Below are 17,516 nucleotides of genomic sequence, written 5' to 3'. Positions count from 1 at the left end.
CAACAACATGCTCATTAACTAGACTCAATTCTCATTTCCATAGAGATATGGCCATGGGCTGGTTGTTTCTGCAGAAAGCCAAGACTGGCTCTAGCTTTTGTTTTTATTTTTTGTCTGTTTAAAGTGAACTAAATTCCATGCTTTCCAGATTTGAATATTTAACTGTCCTAGGAAAAGCTAAGTGATTATGAAATAGGGCTAAAGGACCAACTTTATTTCAGTACTGCTGGAGTGATACATTTGGGCCTTAACTGTGCTTATTTTCTTCTGATGCTCTGATATGCCATCACAAAGTCCTCTAAATGGAATCCACCCTCTTTGAAACTGCCTTTGCTTTTGGTTCATTAATAGCCCTCTTGGAATTCATGGCAGCTGTAATAAAAGAAGCAAATTTTTAACCCTGGACCAAAGACCACATGAAAGTCCACTTAGAAGGCCAAAAGAGCAACCCTAGTATCTCATTCCTAACTATATAGCACATGCATTTACTTTGTGTTTTATGTATGAACTACCCCAGTATCCAATGCTTGGACAAACCACCCCTCATCTGTGCTGTATCAGAAGGAAAGGACCATTTGTCCCAAAGGATGCACTCAGGCCTCTGGATATGCACTTGTCCTCTGTCCAAAAAACATTTCCTCCAGCCATGGGCATATCTAAGTGGAACTTGACCCTCAAGCAACAGCAGGTTGTGCTTCGATCTGACCAAAAGGACAGGGATGAGCCACAAGTCTGGGTAGCTTCTTCCAGAGCTCCACCCCCTCTTGTGCCCACACCACCCCAGTCTGACTGTAGAAGTAACTCTGCCAGTATGAGGGGCAAAAGGATCTGGGCCTTAGCAGCCACAGGGAGATGGGCGCAGTGCCTTCTCCTGCCCAATATGGATCTTGGGGATCCATTATCTCCCAAAAGACAGAAAAGGAGAGATGTCTAAAGGGGGGATGGGATCATATAGAAACAGTATGTTTTGTGGTTCTGATTCTTTTAACAACTATGAAGTTCAGCCATTTTTTTTTTATCACTAGCCATTTTCCTCAACCATCTCCTAAAGTTAGTAAGTCACCTTGTCTTTATATGTCTGTAGTTGTTTCTATGTTTCTAGGCGAGGATTGGGAACAGGGATAGCTTGTTTTCCATGTCTTGCATGAATGGGGTGGTTAACTGAATCTTCCTTGTAAGACTAGTCCAACTGTCAAGGGAGCTCCTGTGGACTTAGATTTTCACATAGTAGGGTTGTTGAAAGTGATGATAGACTTGGACTCCCCTCTCCTAGAAGCTCATGACAACAAGCTATAGATGCATGCCTCTATCTATACATCAGATTAAGCTTAGCATATTTCAGGGGTGGGCAGGGGGGAAATGGAAGCCATTTCCCTCCTTTTCTGGTGTGTATGATTCTGGCCTTTGATGCAGGAGAAGAGAGAAAGGAGATGCAATTGCTTTGGCTTTGGCCAGGTGGTGCTTACCTGTGATCATGCTCAGCGCAGACAGGCAGGCTAAGGCTTGGATATCAAGGTTCAGGCTCTGCAAATTTAAGGAAAAGTCTTTAATGGAGTCGAGCCACTCCCCAAATCCACGAAGGCACTGAAGTCGATGGAGGACAAGTCCATTGCAGAACACAAACTTATCTTCAGCAGTGTTTGACCTGGGGAGTAAAGGAGGAGGAGATGCATTAAACAGGTCCATTTGATCTAACTAATCTGATGATAGCTATCGTAACACTCACACACAGGGCTTGTATGTTGCCATAAAGCATGGCTGGATGTTTGCAATGAACAAGTCTGTGTTCTTAGGAATAAACAGTCAGTATCACTTGGCTGTGCTAATGTCTTTGGGGAAGATCAGCCTGCATAAAGATGGGGCTTGGCACCTGCTGTCTTATTGCTGAATCAGTTGCTGATGAGAACAATGAGGAACAAGCACTTAACACAGAGATGAAGCCCAGGGCACTGACTCTCTCTGCAATGAACTCAAGGGCTTTTGAGTTAGGACTGCCCCATTTCCCTTTTTCCCTTTTTTGCCAGTCTTGGGGCTTGGACTCAGGGCTTGGGCACTGTTCCTGAAGCTTCTTTTGCTCAAGGCTAGTACTCTACCACTTCAGCCCAGTGCCACTTCTGGCTTTTTCTGTATATGTAGCAGGGCTTCATGCATGCTAGGCAAGCACTCTACCACTAAGCCACATTCCCAGCTCTTTATTTAATTTTTATTTTTTTAGTTGTGGGCCTTGAACTCCGGGCCTGGACACTGTCCCTGAGTTCTTTTTGCTCAAGGTTAGCACTCTAATGCTTAGGCCACAGCCCCACTTCTGGTTTTATGATGGTTAGAGATAAGAGTCCCGCAGACTTTCCTGCTTGTGCTGACATCGGAACTGTGATCTTCAGATCTCAGCCTCCTGAGTAGCTAGGATTATAGGCATGAAGCCTCCTGAGTAGCTAGGATTATATGCATAAACCACCAGCACCTGGAATCCCTTATTTTCTTAAATGTCAAAGGCTGACAAAAGCAGAGGTTAGACACTACCTTGTACTGTTCAAACACAAAAGGCATGAACTCTATGCAAGTACCAGAAGTCAATTATGAACTGAAAAGTGGGCTAACATAAAAATGAATCCTTATTTTGTATTGTTTTCATGACTTCAAACAGTGGGGCAATGGAGGGCTATTTCTAAACCTGTCTGGATAGTTTCTTTTATGTACATAACCATCCCATTCTTCCTTATGAGAGGAACCCCAGAACCTCCTGTTAGACATCCTCACTTGGCAGCTTGACCCTGGACACACCTTTAATCTCTCTGGACTTCTTTTCCCTTATCCCCCTTATCTATTCCTAGCACAGAAATATTAAATGCTACCCCCTAAGAAGGCTGAGGGACTTAAATAAAAGAAAGGATTTGAAAGCACAGTACCTAGAAAGAGGATGCCAGAGGAGTAAATGGAACTAGTTCTGAATTGTATAGGGTCCTCACTTTAATCTGTTTTCCTTTAACTTTAAAATATCTTACTACCCATTTGTCTGTTTTGGCTATTGCATTCACAAGGTAGTATCTCTTTCCTTGTCCTTCCTTTATCCCTTCACTCAGCAAGTATTTTCTATGTTCTTCCTGGAGCTAGGTACCAGAGAAAACTTTGTGAATAGGACAGGAATGGTGTCCACCTGCATGGAGCTTATTGTCTACTTAATCCTCTGCTGAATGCTTAGTAGATGACAGTCATATTGCTGCTGGGCTCTAGTGTCCACTGGGTTGGCTAGACATTGAACTAGCGATGGACACTCTACTTGTCCCTCCCACTGATTTTTGCGACATAGGTATACCCAAGACAGAATGATCCAATCTCAGAGCTGAAAGATGGATCTCTGAGGATCAGAGTATCTGCTGGTATCAGCATTGAGACAGCATCAATTAAAACTTCGGATTTCTGGACTTTTCCCCTAGCTTACAAAACATAAAAGGGAATAAGGCATGGAGTCTGTAGTTTAAGGAGGAATTTCTGGAACTATTGTGGAGAGGGTAGTAAGGAAGAGAAAGAGGATAGTTTTTTGCTAAAATATTTGGTGAAATGTTAGTTCAATGTCCTAAAAATATATCATTGAAAGAAGGGTAGAAGGAAACAATACTGTGTGTAAAAACTAATATAGTTTGTTTGTTTGTTTATTTAAAGGTTACATGTGCAATTTATGAGAGGAATTAGGTCCCATGTTTGAATTCTTTGAAAAATTACTTCTTCTTTGTAGTTAGTATTACTGATTGTAAGGGGCTAGACCAAATCATTTGGTCCAGAACTGTTCTCTAGGAGTAAATGCCAGAGGATGAAAGTCTTCAGAGTTCTATTGGATATACATGGACTGTTACTTATGAAATGGAGTAACATGGTAATTACAGTGCCCTACATTCCTGGGGAATATGGTAGAAGATTCTTCACAGAGCCATAGAATATTGAAGTTGCCAGGGAGTTTAGAGATTCCCTCAAGTCACCCCATCCTTGTCTTACAAAGAAGAGAGTTTCTTATTTGTATTAGAAATGGGATAAAACTAGTTCTTTTGTTGCGGTGGTTGTTGTTGGTTGTGAGGCTTGAACTTGGGGCCTAGGTGCTGTCTCTGAGCTCTTTTGCTCAAGGCTAGTGCTCTACCATTTTGAGTCACAACTCCAATTCTGGTGGTTAATTGGAGATAAAAGTCTCACAGACTTTCTTGCCTGGGCTGGCTTTGAACCACAATCATCAGCTCTCAGCCTCCTGACTAGCTAGGATTAGTGAATACTCTTAGTGAAAAACTAGGAGTTCTGATTGCCACCTCAATGTTCTTCCCATTACCCTCTGATGATTTTTTTAAATGTCTGATTGTGTTTCATATTTGCTTTTTTTTTTGGTCCTGAGACTTGAACTCAGAACTTGTGCTTATTAGACAGGAACTCTATCACTTGAGCTATATTCCGAGCTATTGTTCTTTCTTTCTTTCTTTCTTTCTTTCTTTCTTTCTTTCTTTCTTTCTTTCTTTCTTTCTTCTCTTTTTCTTCTCTTTCTTCTCTCTCTTTCTCTTTCTTCTCTTTCTTTCCCTCCCTTTCCCTCCTTCCTTCCCTCCCTCCCTCCCTCCCTTCCTTCGTTCGTTCGTTCGTTCGTTCCTTCCTTCCTTCCTTCCTCTTTTTCTTTCTTTTGTTTCTATTTGGGGCTGACTTCAGACCAGGATGCTCTTATCTCTGCCTCCTACATAGCTGAGATTATAGATGTAAGCCACCGCACACAGCTTTTTTTTTTTTTTAAGACAGGTCCTTGATAAATTTTGCTTGGGTTGGCCTTGAACCATGATTCTTCTACCTTCACTTCCCAGGTAGCTGGAACCACAAGCATGAGTCACCATACATATTTGCTCATATTTGCTTTTTGAGCAAACTGTTCCCTGTGGAATTGGTTACAATATGAAGGCTGTTAATCCTTTAAAGGAAGGGGTGAAGTGAAGGAAAATAAAATACTCGTACTTACCTGATGGAAAGTCTAAGAACGAACAGCTCCAAAAAGGCTGATTCTATAAGTAATGTCTGATCTTCCTTGGGGAGATCAGTAAATCCTGGAATCTTCTCTGCCCAGCTTCTGGATACATCAATGGAGGCTGTCAGCAGGTTGTAGAATTGTTGTACATGTTCAGCATCCGTGCCTGTAGAAGCCTGGTCAGTGGGGCAGTACTGGAAAGCAAAGCACAGACAGGAAGGTTATTGGTCCCATGGAAATATCATCATCATGTGTAGCTGGCTCTTCCCAGACAGTCAGGGCCCACATCCTGATACTGTCTATGAAATCTTTCATAGACAAGTCTCATGTGATTCTCCCAATAGTCCTGTGACATAAAATAAAGTGATTTCCCATTATTTTTTAGAAGACAACTGCACTAAGGTTTTGTCAGTACAGTGGTTTCCACCTTGACAGTGCATTGCAATCATCTGGGGGAGCTTTAGGAAAACTCTTGTTTGGATTCTACCCTCAGAGATTCCCAATGAAAGCGTGGCCATTGGGAATGCCAAAGGCTCCCCTGCGGATTCCCAAGGGCATCCAACCCCAAAAGATGCTACTTTAGCCAGTACTTCTCAATGTGTTCTTTCCAGGACAGCAATAACAGCAGCAGCTGGGAATGTGCTAGAAATGACCTTCTCAGGTCCCACTCAAGCCATCCTAATCAAAAACTCTTGAGAGTGGGCTTAGCAGATTTGGTTTATGAAGACCTCTAGGTGATCCTAGAGTTGGAGAATCATAGAATTTAACCAATAGGACAAAAGAATGATTTTTGCTTGCTGTTGATTGATTTCTGTGAGCTAACCATCAAAGGATAAGGGAGGCAGGGAATCTCCTGGCCAAATCCAGGCAGTGAGGTGCAACAGATTCAGGACTTGTGGCTACTTACATTAAGAAACACTGAAAATTCACTTTCACATTATATATACTTTATAGCATATTTCAAGCACTCAATAGATAAACATGCTATAGAGGCATTTGGAAATCACTGTAGAAAGATTTTTCTGGACAGCACAGCTTTAGAATGGTATAACCAGGGAAGTGGCGCTGTAGCTCAAGTGGTAGAGCGCTAGCCTTGAGCTGAAGAGCTGAGGGACAGCGCACAAGCCCAGAGTTCAAGCCCCACGACTGACCAGAAAAAAAAAAGTTAAAACTAGAATAGTCTAACCAGGAATGAAGTTTCTACTCAGATTTTGGATATTCTGGTCAAACCACAAGTTTGCTTGAATCACTGGAGGGGAAAAAAAAATTCCACTTCAAACCGGGCACCAGTGGCTCCACACCTGAAATCCTGGCTACTCAGAAGGCTTAGATCTGATGACTGAGGTTCAGAGCCAGCCTGGGCAGGAAAATCCGTGAAACTCTTATCTCCAATAAACCACCAGAAAACCAGAAGTGGTGCTGTAGCTCAAGTGGTAGAGCGCTCACCTTGAGCTGAAAAGCTGAGGGACAGTGCTCAGGCTCAGAGTTCAAACCCCACTACTGACAAAGAAAAAAAAATTCCACTTCAGGCAGAGAGACTGTTCTTGCAAGATAACAATCAAGGGACAATGCAGCACACAAAGATTTAAGTGCTATGCAGAAACATACATCTGTATGCACAAAAATCATTGCTTTGCATTATGAAGACTAAGGATGAGGGTTGGGAATGTTCTTAGTGATAGAGTGCTTGCCTGGCATGCATGAAGCCCTGGGTTTGATTCCTCAGTACCACAGATGCAGCAAAAGCCGGAAGTGGCTCTGTGGCTTAAGTGGTAGAGTGCTAACCTTGAGCACAGAGAGATGCAGGGACAGTGCCCAGGCCCTGACTAAGAATGACTTTGTAACCCTATTGTGAGGGAATCCCCATGGGGAAAGGATTTAAATCCCTGTTAGTATAAGTGAGGAAAGTGAAGCTCAGAGAAGCTAAGAAACTTTCCTGAGTTAAATAACAAGCAGTGGTTAAATCAAGACTTAAACTGGCCTTGGGATTATAAGCCATACACCTCCTGATGCAGTAAGGCATAAGGCCCTGGTGTTCAGTCCCCAGCATAAAAACAAAAGTTCATGCTACTAGTTAGTGTCTGGAGATGGCTTTTGAGATCTATTCGAAAACATTTGTTCCATTCTGATGAACAATCTCCAGGTAGGTACTCTCTGGTCCCATGCTTCTGTCAATAACATGGTGATTGCCATATAACATGCCCTCAATAAACAATTGTTGACTATTTTTTAAACGAAAGAATAATCACAGAAGAGCCTGGATGTGCCACAATGCCTATCAGGTTGGAGAGAAACAGCTGATAAGGACTAGCCAATAAGCTGGTAAGTGTTCATTGTAAAACTATCTAAGCATGAGGAAAGGCGATATTAGACATCACGGAGTCTAGCCTTTGCTTTGTGTTTTTCCAGGAAGCATCAAGATGTAACGGAAGAAACATCAGTCAGGGAGTCTAGGTACTTTATGCCTACTTTTATTCTGGCCCCTATTTGGGGAAACAAGAGAAACAAGAGACTGCTTTTTGTTTTTCCCAGCCTCCATTTTCTCCTATGGAGAAGGGGGATAATAAAATCTTCTAGATGTTGTTGAAGTGATTAAAGGCAAGTAACATATAGGAAGAGGCTGACCTGGAGAATGAGTTAACAAACTGGCAGTATGAGCTCTGGTAAGAGTTCTGACCCTCTTCAGCTTCTGTTTGTCTTGGACAGAAACTGGATTGCAACAAGCTATAGTTTTCACCTTGATTTTCTAAGACCCGATAGCACTGAGTCCAGTTTAGAGCCCTGGCTCCTCCGCTCCCTTCACTTTCACAAAGGACCTAGGATTCTATGAAGTCCTTGATTTTGTGCAATGACAGAGGCCATGAAAACAAAGGCCAGAGGAGGCAGCTCCATGGCCAAGCATGTTCAAAGCTGTCACATGTCCCTGCTGCGTCCGACTCTCCCCACCCCCTTCTTTCATCACACTCTTAACTGGACAGTAGGTCAAGAAGATTAAAAAAAATTCTCTTTCATGAATGTAATTCCACATGCTCTGTAAGGGCAGAACACCTTCCTCACCTTCCCTCTTCATCCCCTCCCCCATAAAAGCTGACAGCACTTCGTGTCAGTGGCTTACATCTACGATCTTAGCTACCCTGAAGGCTGAGATCTCCATTCCAAACCAGAAAAACAAAACAAAACAAACCACCACGACAACAAAAAACAACAAACCCAAAACACCAGAAGTGTTAGACATGAGTGAGTACAAGATCCAGAGTTCAGCCTCAGGACTGGCACAGAGAATAAAAAGGAGTTTTAAATAAATTAAAAAAATTAAAGCTGAGAACGTTACATGCGATGATATCGAGTGGAGGATGGGTATGTTGAACCAGGTAGCAGCACCTGGAGTTCTCCTCCAGACTTAGGCATTGAGTCTATGTTTAACCTCTCTGAGTCTGTTTCTGTCTCTGAAAAAGGAATAGACTGGCTTAGCTGATCCCTATGATTCCTACCAGCTCTTGCACTCAAAAATTCTAAACATGGCTAAATAGCAAGATTTCAGTAAGGTAACAGTTAGATGTTATTGTCTAGAATTAAGCTAAGTGGAGAGAGAAAGGCTAAAAGGATATAAACTCCTCCTGGGAATAGACCTAACAACTGCACTCTGCTGCACAGACCTCCCTGAAACCACTCCTCACAATTGGACAATTGCTCTCTTTCCAGTGTTCACTCAGAAGGTACCAGAGCACAGAGTTTTCACGCAAGGCAGGGTTCCCTGTAGGCCTCAGCCCCTGCTGGGCTCACATTTTATGCCTTCAGAATCTGGGAATGGAAGTCCCTGCCTGAGCCACGTGTGTGCTTCTCCCTGACAGAGCCCAGCAAGGAGGAAAGCAGGCAGACCTGGCTTGTCAGCCTGCAGCCAGAGACCCTCTGGGCTTCACTTGCAATGATTCTGGTCCAAGGCCCAGCATTCTAGAGCCAAACTGGATTCAACCAGAGCCACCAGTAACTTGTGGGTGGCTGGTGGGTCAGCATCCCGGGATGGCAACAAGGATCAGTTCTTCTGCAGAACGTACTATTTAAAGAAACAGAACAAAGGTAGGCAGATTCTCTGCCTGGCCTAGCAGTTTGGGGACCCCCAATCCTGCAGTGGTGGCTTGACTATTGTTGGCTGCTAGGAAAGGCAGATTTGGGTTCACCAAAGAAAATCTCTAAACATTTGCTTATCGGTCATGCCCATTCAACACAGTTAGATACAGAAAGATTTTTAACAATTTTTTTTCCTTGTCTATGAGAATTAAAAAAAAAAAAACAACTTCGTAGCCTCTAAGGATTCTTGTTCTATCAGCATCTGGCCTTTCTGAGAAAGAATATTACACTCACAGACAGCCAAGGCATGACAGAGATTTCTCCAAAGCCCTGGGGTAACCCAGAGCTGCAAACGAAAGCAGTGAATATTATTTAAGCGTCAATGGGTCTGTGTGTTTCATATGGCACTAGTACAACTGTACAAACCAGACTTCAGCCATGGCTAAAGCCACAAGTAAGTAATTCGAAGGTGGAATACCAGCCTTAGTAAATGAGCCATGTGATATTTTAATAGCAGAGTGAAATTGAATATTTATCACACTTCCAGCCCTGGATAAATATGTCAAAGATTTCTCCCTTTAGTATAATCCCCCCCCTGCTTCCACTGGATCTTTTAGATTTCTAAAAATTTTAGATGTGACCATTCTATGAGTCAAACTATATATATACATATATTCTTCAGTTTTTACACCTTAGAAAGTAGTATTTAAAAATATTGGCAGTGAAAAGAATTGACAATGAATATCTTTTGTAATCTGCTATCTCTCTATTTCCCCACTTCCCCCAAAATCCCTAAGAATGAACACTGCCATCCTGCCACCAATGGCAGCACTGTAGGTTATTTTACTTTCTTTCTCTTTCACTGGCAGTTGAAGACAAGAGATTAGTTTTATTCAACAATCAATGTGTCCATGGTATCAGAATAGTGTCTGACACCCAAAGGCCATTCAAAAAATATTTGTGCAATGAATTAATATTTCTTTCTGGAAAATTGCATCATAATTTATTGCTTATTCTTTCTCAACTCCAACAAAAACTGGGAAATTCAAGGTAAAATTGTCATTATCAAATTACAGTGGAGGTTTATTAGCCTTAGTGTACCAATGGATGATCTGAGGCCCTTGTTAAAATAGATTCCTGACTGCCTCCTTTTTCCTGGTTTAGTAGGTCTGGGTGTGGACTAGACATCTGTTTTCTGTGTGTGTGTGTGTGTGTGTGTGTGTGTGTGTGTGTGTGTGTGTGTGTGTGTGTGTGTGTGTGTGAGATAGTACTGGGGCTTGAACTCAAGGCATTAGTTTTTAAGCCCAAGGCTAGCATTCTACCACTTGAGCCACATCACCACTTCCTGCTTTTTTGGTGGTTAATTGGAGATAAGAGTCTCACAGGCCTCAGATCTCAGCCTCCTGAGTAGCTAGGGTTACAGGCATGAGCCAATGGTGCTCAGTTTCAGACATCTGTATTTACAGCAAACACTATAGCACTTTTGGATAGAGGCAATATACCACAGCCAGGGGATGCAGACCTGTTCTCATGGTGGAATTCTTGCAGGTATAACACATAGAGGGCCAGGGAATGATAAGGAAAGAAAGTACCATAAGCTTCTATTTAGTCCAATTTCATCACTATTCTGATGAGGAAACTGTGGCACCCAGAAGGGTCAGAACCATCAAAGAGATCACTGGAATTAATCAAGGGCAGTTAGAAAGTATCTCCTCAGAAGCTTCATGAAATCGCTCTGTAGTTTTCATGCTGCTTACTCTGTAGGTCTAACATGTGTTTGCCACACTGCTGCTTATAGGGTATCTTGTTAACATTTAAATGGCATTTGTTGGTGCTCGGTTTTATCTGAGCAACATTTCTTGTATTTGCAGTCTGTTTCTACACTAAGTGGCATCAATGATCAGAAAACACTCAAATGTGCTAAAAAAAATACTTGGAATGACCAACTAATGAGGATATTAAGTATATTTTCTCATTAGTAATTATGCAGGCACTGAAGCCAAGCCCGAAGTCTATATATACTTGTATTACTAAATTAAAAGCAACTGTGAGGCAGGGAATAGCAGCATTTTGAAGAGAAACAAATCAAACATGACATGTTTTGACTGCGCTGATGTACAATGATCTGAGCTCATTTTTGAGGGAGAGAAGTTTGGCCCAAAGGAGAAGTGGAGGACCCAGAGCCAGGAATGCATCACGAGCTCAGGAGCACTCGTTCTGGCCTTGTGAAACATTCATTCCCTCTGTGACTTGGAACAAACCTCTTTCCTTTCCCACAGGCAGGGAGAGAGGCGCTTGTGTACTTTCGACCTTCCAGGCGCATATGCTGTGACAAGAAGATTAAAACACACCCGCTGACAAGTATTTTCCCCTTCTCTTATTGATCTGATGTACTGAGAAAATCCAGCCCCATAAATATATTGTATTGGCTCACCCACTCTTGACTCAAACTGGACAGGGCAAATTCTTATTTCAAATATTTATTTAAATATAGCTGGGCACTAGTAGCTCACAGCTATAATCATAGCTACTAGGAGGCTGAGATCTGAGGATCATGGCTCAAAGCTAAACTGGGCAGGAAAATCTGTGAGATTCTTATCTTCAATTAACTAAGAAAGGGGAAAAAAGCCAGAAGTGGAGCTGTGGCTCAAGTGCCAGAGCACTAGCCTTGAGCACAAATGCTCAGGGATGGTGCCTTAGATCCTGAGTTCAAGCTGTATGACTGGCACAATAATATACATATACACATATATGTTATGAATATATGTTAAAATGTTAACACTAGTTACTGCTGTAGAGTGGGATGAGGTAGGTACAAATGAAAACTGAAGTGTCTTTCATTGTATCTACTTGTTGGCCTTTTAGAAAAGCAAGTGTCTATAACTATTATTATGCTTAAAAATATAATAAGTGGGGATGGGAATGTGATTTAGTGGTAGAGTGCTTTCCTAGCATGCATGAAGCCCTGGGTTCTATTCCTCAGTACCACATAAACTGAAAAAGCCAGAAGTGGCACTGTGGCTCAAGTGGTAGAGTGCTAGCCTTGAGCAAAAGAAGCTCAGGGACCATGCCCTGGCAAATACACACACACACACACACACACACACACACACACACACACGAACATATATATATATATATATATATATATATATATGCACATACATATGGTTGTGTGTATGTGTGTGTATGTGTGCATGCACGCATGCCAGTATTAGGACTTGAACTCAGGGCTTGGTCCCTGAGCTTCTTTTGCTCAAGGCTAGCATTTTTGCTTGAGGCTTAGTGCTCTACCACGTGAGCCACATTTCCACTTCCAGACTTTTAGTGGTTAATTGGAAATAAGAGGCTTATGGACTTTCCTGCCTGGGCTGGTTTCAAACCTTGACCGTTGACTGCTGTGATCTGGAGCTCATCCCAGCACCCCACCAGACCTTAGGCAAGTGAGCTGACCCCTTTAGGCCTTCATTTACTCCTCTCAACACAGAGGTTGGGTGATTTCAAGATCATTTCCAGTTATATGAATTGGTAAGTATAAAATTTTAAGAGAAAATATGATGAAAATTTTGTTTCAATAAATGATAGTCTTTAAACAAAATACTGAAATCACAAATTATGTTTCAAAGACTTGGGGGCTTATGTGGGATTCTATAAAAATGTATGTGATGGTGCCTGGTTCAAAGTAGGCACTCAAATTCATTTTGTTTCCATTTCTGTCCTGTTCTAATAGACAACAAAACAAATCCTAATCTTGGTAAATATCATGTTACTGAACTAGGTACAATCTTATGCATATATAAAACTTGCATTTAAAACGAAAACCTCAAGATTATAAAATCTTAACATTAGGAAGGGCTTGTTGCCATCTACAATAACCTTTCCCATGGTGAAGAATCGATATATGTTCTCCTTGATTATTTCGTGTGTTTCTGATCTCACTCCTACCATAGGTAGGAGGCTTAAGAGAGCCTATTCTCAGAGCAAGATGGAAATAGAAGAGACACCCCTCCCTTATCGTTCTAGATCTACCAAGGGAAACAACAGTCTTTTTTTCTTTCTTTTTTCATAGAGCAAGAATGACCTAATTTCACCAAATCTCTCTTCTGATCTATATATTTCCATTTTCTCCAAACATCCCTTATAAGCTTCTAGGAACAGTGAATCTATGTTCCTCTTAAATCCCATCTTGGAACTGGACTCTGTCTTTGAAGGGTGGTCTGATGGGACAGAGTCTATGGAAGCATGTGGAATTTGGTTCTGGTTCCATACTCTTGCTAATGCTGCAGGTAATTTAGTCAGATAATATTGAGTGTCTATGGGATAAACTCCTGAGTTTCTTCTTAATATGAGCCACTGACAAGCCAACGCTCTCCCTTTTTTAAAAAAAATCAGAATACTGAGCTTCACATTTATTTTTGTTAACTTTCTCCGTGATGGTTTCAGCCCTTCCTGTTCCAACCTGTCGAGATCACTCCGAATGTTGATACTGACATCCATCAGATTAGCAATCCCTCCCAGCTTTCTGTCATCTGCAAATGTGATCAGCATGCTCCTGTGCCTTCATCCAAGTTTTTGATGAAAAACTCACTGTATTTTTTAAAAAGTCTTTTAATTTAGTTGATTTGGGTCCAACTTCTGGATAATTTGGAAAAGCTATCTGAAAGCAGGAAAACCCAAGCTATGAGGTCCAACCTGATTCCAAAAACAATGCAATTAAAATAAATATGCTGTGCAAAATGGAGCTAGGCCCCAAAGGTAGTATCAGTGTGACCCAGACTGTGACATGGTCAATCCACTATTTTGGACAAAGCTAACAATTAAATTGGATAAATGTTTGTTGATGAGGAGGATGACACTAGACTAACAGACTGAATGGTGCAGAGGCAAACAAACATACTGGATTGATTTTTCAGTGTGGAGACAGTTCCCAGCTGGGACAACTCAAAGTGCTGGGAGGCTCTGCCATTGAATGTGTAATTAAGGCAGAAAACGGATAATTGGATAATTTGGGAACAAGGTATTTCTTTTGGAGTCTTACTTCTCTGGATTGACCATTAACAGTGATGTTAAATACTCTCAACAATGTCAGATTGTGTGCCTGACCCTAGCTAAGGCACTGTCTACTAGCTTCATCAATGCTGTTGTATTGTATAGACAGGGGCTAGGGTACTTCGGGGAGCAGAGTTTTCATTCTCAAAAGTCTTTGGGAATTCTAGCACCTACTTTTACTGAAACAAGTGAGGTGATGGAGCTTTGGTTATTAGGGAGCACAGGTTTTGGGTATAATGTCTCAGACACATGATTGTATTCAGGTGTGAGTTAGCTATATGATCTTGGGCAAGTTAACTCCTTAGCTTCGCCTAGTGTTAATTTCTTTTGTCAGTACAGTGGAGAACGTAACGCTTATCTTCATGGTGTAACTGATGCTCAGTACCTGATGTGTGTGATAGTCATGCTCATTAACACATTCAACAACTGGCAGAGTAAGGAAGTCTGATAAAGATAACTACCAGCTGGGTGCTTGTGATTCATGCCTATAACCCTAGCAGCTTGGGAGGCTGAGATCTAAGGATCCTAATTCCAAGCCAGTCTCAGAAGACAAATCTGAAAGGTTGAGGACTCTTGTTTTAGCCAGCAAAATGTCAGAAAAGGAGCTGTGGATCAAGTAGTACAGCACTAACTTTGAGCAAAAACTACTAAGCAAGAAAGAGCACGAGGCCCTGGGTTTGAGCCCCAGTATTGGCATAAAAGCAAGGAAAAAGATAACATACAGAGCACAGTGTCAACTCATTGACAAATATTAGTATGTTTCATGCTCACAAACAACTCCAGGAAGTAGATATTATTATATTATGACACAGATGTGGAAACTGAGGCATCAAACAGTCTACCCAATTGCTCAAAGTCACCTACTAGTAAGTGGTGGTGTGGGGCTTTTCCACTAGGATTGCAGGTTTCCAAAGCCAACACTCTTCACCACTGTATTATTCTGCTACACTAGTATTTGAGACCTGACTGTAGTCAAGAGATACTACTTGTAATCAGAATAAGAGTCCTCAATCTTTGGTGCTAAGAATCCACTATGCTTCTCATGGAGTCTTGTGATCAGGTGCAGAGAGGAGATTTCACAGCCTATAATGAGGGTGAGTATGAGGACAAGAGGATCACAGCAAGTATATCAATCATTGCTGTCAACACCATAGCCTAAAAAGAGGGCACACAGCAAAGATGCACTTATATCAATTGCCACACAGTCAATCAGAAGCTTAAAATGCTGACTAGAGATGGTGAAAGCAAAATGTGGTTGTCATTGCCCACTAGTTATTACCTCTGCCCTGGTCCCTTTATGTGTGACTATGTTTTCTTGTCTTCCAGTGAGGATAATAGTCCCATCAACCTGTGCTTCTTTAAAGGATGAATGAAACAATGTAGCACACGACATATCACTGCATGGTAATTATGATTTTTACTCCTTCCCTGTGCTCTTCAGTTATATTCTGTTTTACTAGAAGTTTGCTTCTTGAAATCCCTTTTAAGAAAGGATTAGAATGGTGGCCTTAGAATAACATTTGTACATTTTTCAGAAAATTCTCTTATGGCTCTTTGTGTTTTTCAAGTGTGGCAGGGGGTGGGAATTTGCAGAATTCAAATGGTGATGTTTCACTACATTCTGTATGAAATAATGATGTTGATATGTTTTGGTTGAGTTAAATAACAACACTAGTGATCATTTCTGGTTTTTCCAAATGTGTTCATATTCCTGTGACTGATGTTCAAAATACCCCTCTGGAGTTAAATATTGTAATCATCTCCACTGTAGGGGTGAGAGAGCCAAGAGCGAGAGCAGGTGACACAGGCAGGGAGCAGCAGAAGCAGTGTTCCACCCCAGACCCCTGATGTCAGGGCCAGAGCTTACTCCTCTCCATCAATGGTCTAATCCCTCTGAATAAGCAGCAGGTCCAATCAATGTGGATGCCATTGGCTAAACTGCTTAAGGATAACTTGAGGTCCACTCGAATGGTTTGATCACAATATGAAAATAAAACAAACACACAAAAAACCTAGAAGTCACTTTGTCTAGATTGTGTGTGTGTGTGTGTATGTATGTGTGTGTGTATGCATGCATGTGGGGAGGGGGAGGGGAGAATCTACAGATTGTAGTTTACCTGGGCAGATTTTCATTGGCACCTCTACCAAGATTCCTGCAATAATGGGTATAACAGGTGCATCTCTGTCAGGGTCATTTGTTAAGGCATTTAGAGAACCAATAAGGCAAAAGTTATGTTGTATAATGGGTGCACTAAATTGCTAAATGAAATGAGAACTATAAGAAAAGGTATGAAAACTGTCTAGCATGATGTTAGGCACAAAGCTCATCAACTCTCATTGCTATTATCATGAATAGACATTCTGCTCATACATTTGAAAGCAGGACATCATAAAACTTACTCTGGAATAATCAAGGTCTCTGGGTGTGGAGTCTGTTAAAGCTCGCACGAGGGCATTCATCATACAGATAGGAGGAGAAGGCGGAGAGGGCTGAGAAGGTTCCTGCTGTAGTGGGCTCTTTGGTTTGGAAGGCAGCCGACCTCTTCTCCCTTTCAGACTATCTGTACGAACAACTGATGCAGAGAGAGAAAAAGAAAACCATGTTTCAAGATTATGTTTTGAATAGGCATAAATCACACCAAGGAACCTAAACACAGAGTTGAGCAATTAATGAGATCAACCGTTTGAAAGTGGTCATAAGTTTGGAGTAATACGTAATGAAAATCTAATGTGGATTGAAACTGCATACTTACATTTGGTAAGGAATTCAATAGAAGCAAGAGGCATTGTACAGGCTTTCTACTGATTTTGAGAAATTACAATAAGTAGTCTTCAATTACATTTAAATGTAAATATGAAGCATAAAATGTAAACATATAAAAAATCTTGGAAAGAAAAAAAACTGAGAAAATGTGATGCCCCAATGTAAATATTAGCAGTTGTTAGTGATATCTGAGAACACACAAAGCAAACTGTTAAAAGCAGTACATCCATACCTTCTTTAACCATCCCAACACTGAGACACTTCTGAAATCGACAATACTGACATCGGTTTCGACGTCTCTTGTCTACTGGGCAGTTTTTATTTGCCAGGCAAACATATTTTGCATTTTTCTGCACCGTTCTCTGAGAAAAGACAATACAGAGATAGTCAACTACTAGTTTCTGGAAAGAGGTAAGACCTGACAAGATGTATTTTAATTACAATGTGAAAAGCGACAGTGCAATTCGTATAATTAGATAAATTTAATTTCCTAACACGCTAGCCTGCAGGAAAAACAATTTTATTAGTGTTAGCTGCTGACAATGAAAATCATCTTGGATTGTTCTGAGGCAAGTCTCATGAGACACCCAACTCTGAATGATAAAATCATATCTGAAATTACCAGGTCAACATATCATACCTTGGAGGATT

The 17,516-nt window shown here is 41.3% G+C and overlaps 1 protein-coding gene across 2 annotated transcripts in view; it reads right to left on the bottom strand.

The window, feature by feature from the left end:
• The window catches only part of Nr4a3 (nuclear receptor subfamily 4 group A member 3), a 45,307-nt gene that overhangs the window by 16,926 nt on the left and 10,865 nt on the right, over window positions 1–17,516 (bottom strand). For both annotated transcript variants that reach the window (XM_070010681.1, XM_070010690.1), the window contains 4 exons: window positions 17,098–17,227; window positions 16,502–16,674; window positions 4,979–5,178; window positions 1,467–1,645 (listed from right to left, as the gene is read on the bottom strand). In XM_070010681.1, the coding sequence (XP_069866782.1) occupies window positions 1,467–1,645; window positions 4,979–5,178; window positions 16,502–16,674; window positions 17,098–17,227 (682 nt within the window). The remainder of the gene's footprint in view (window positions 1–1,466; window positions 1,646–4,978; window positions 5,179–16,501; window positions 16,675–17,097; window positions 17,228–17,516) is intronic.

The sequence above is a fragment of the Dipodomys merriami genome, unplaced genomic scaffold (assembly GCF_024711535.1).
Source record: "Dipodomys merriami isolate MVZ:Mamm:240054 unplaced genomic scaffold, mDipMer1.0.p SCAF_11, whole genome shotgun sequence".
Taxonomy (NCBI): domain Eukaryota; kingdom Metazoa; phylum Chordata; class Mammalia; order Rodentia; family Heteromyidae; genus Dipodomys; species Dipodomys merriami.
This window is presented reverse-complemented; position numbering and strand designations above follow the sequence as displayed.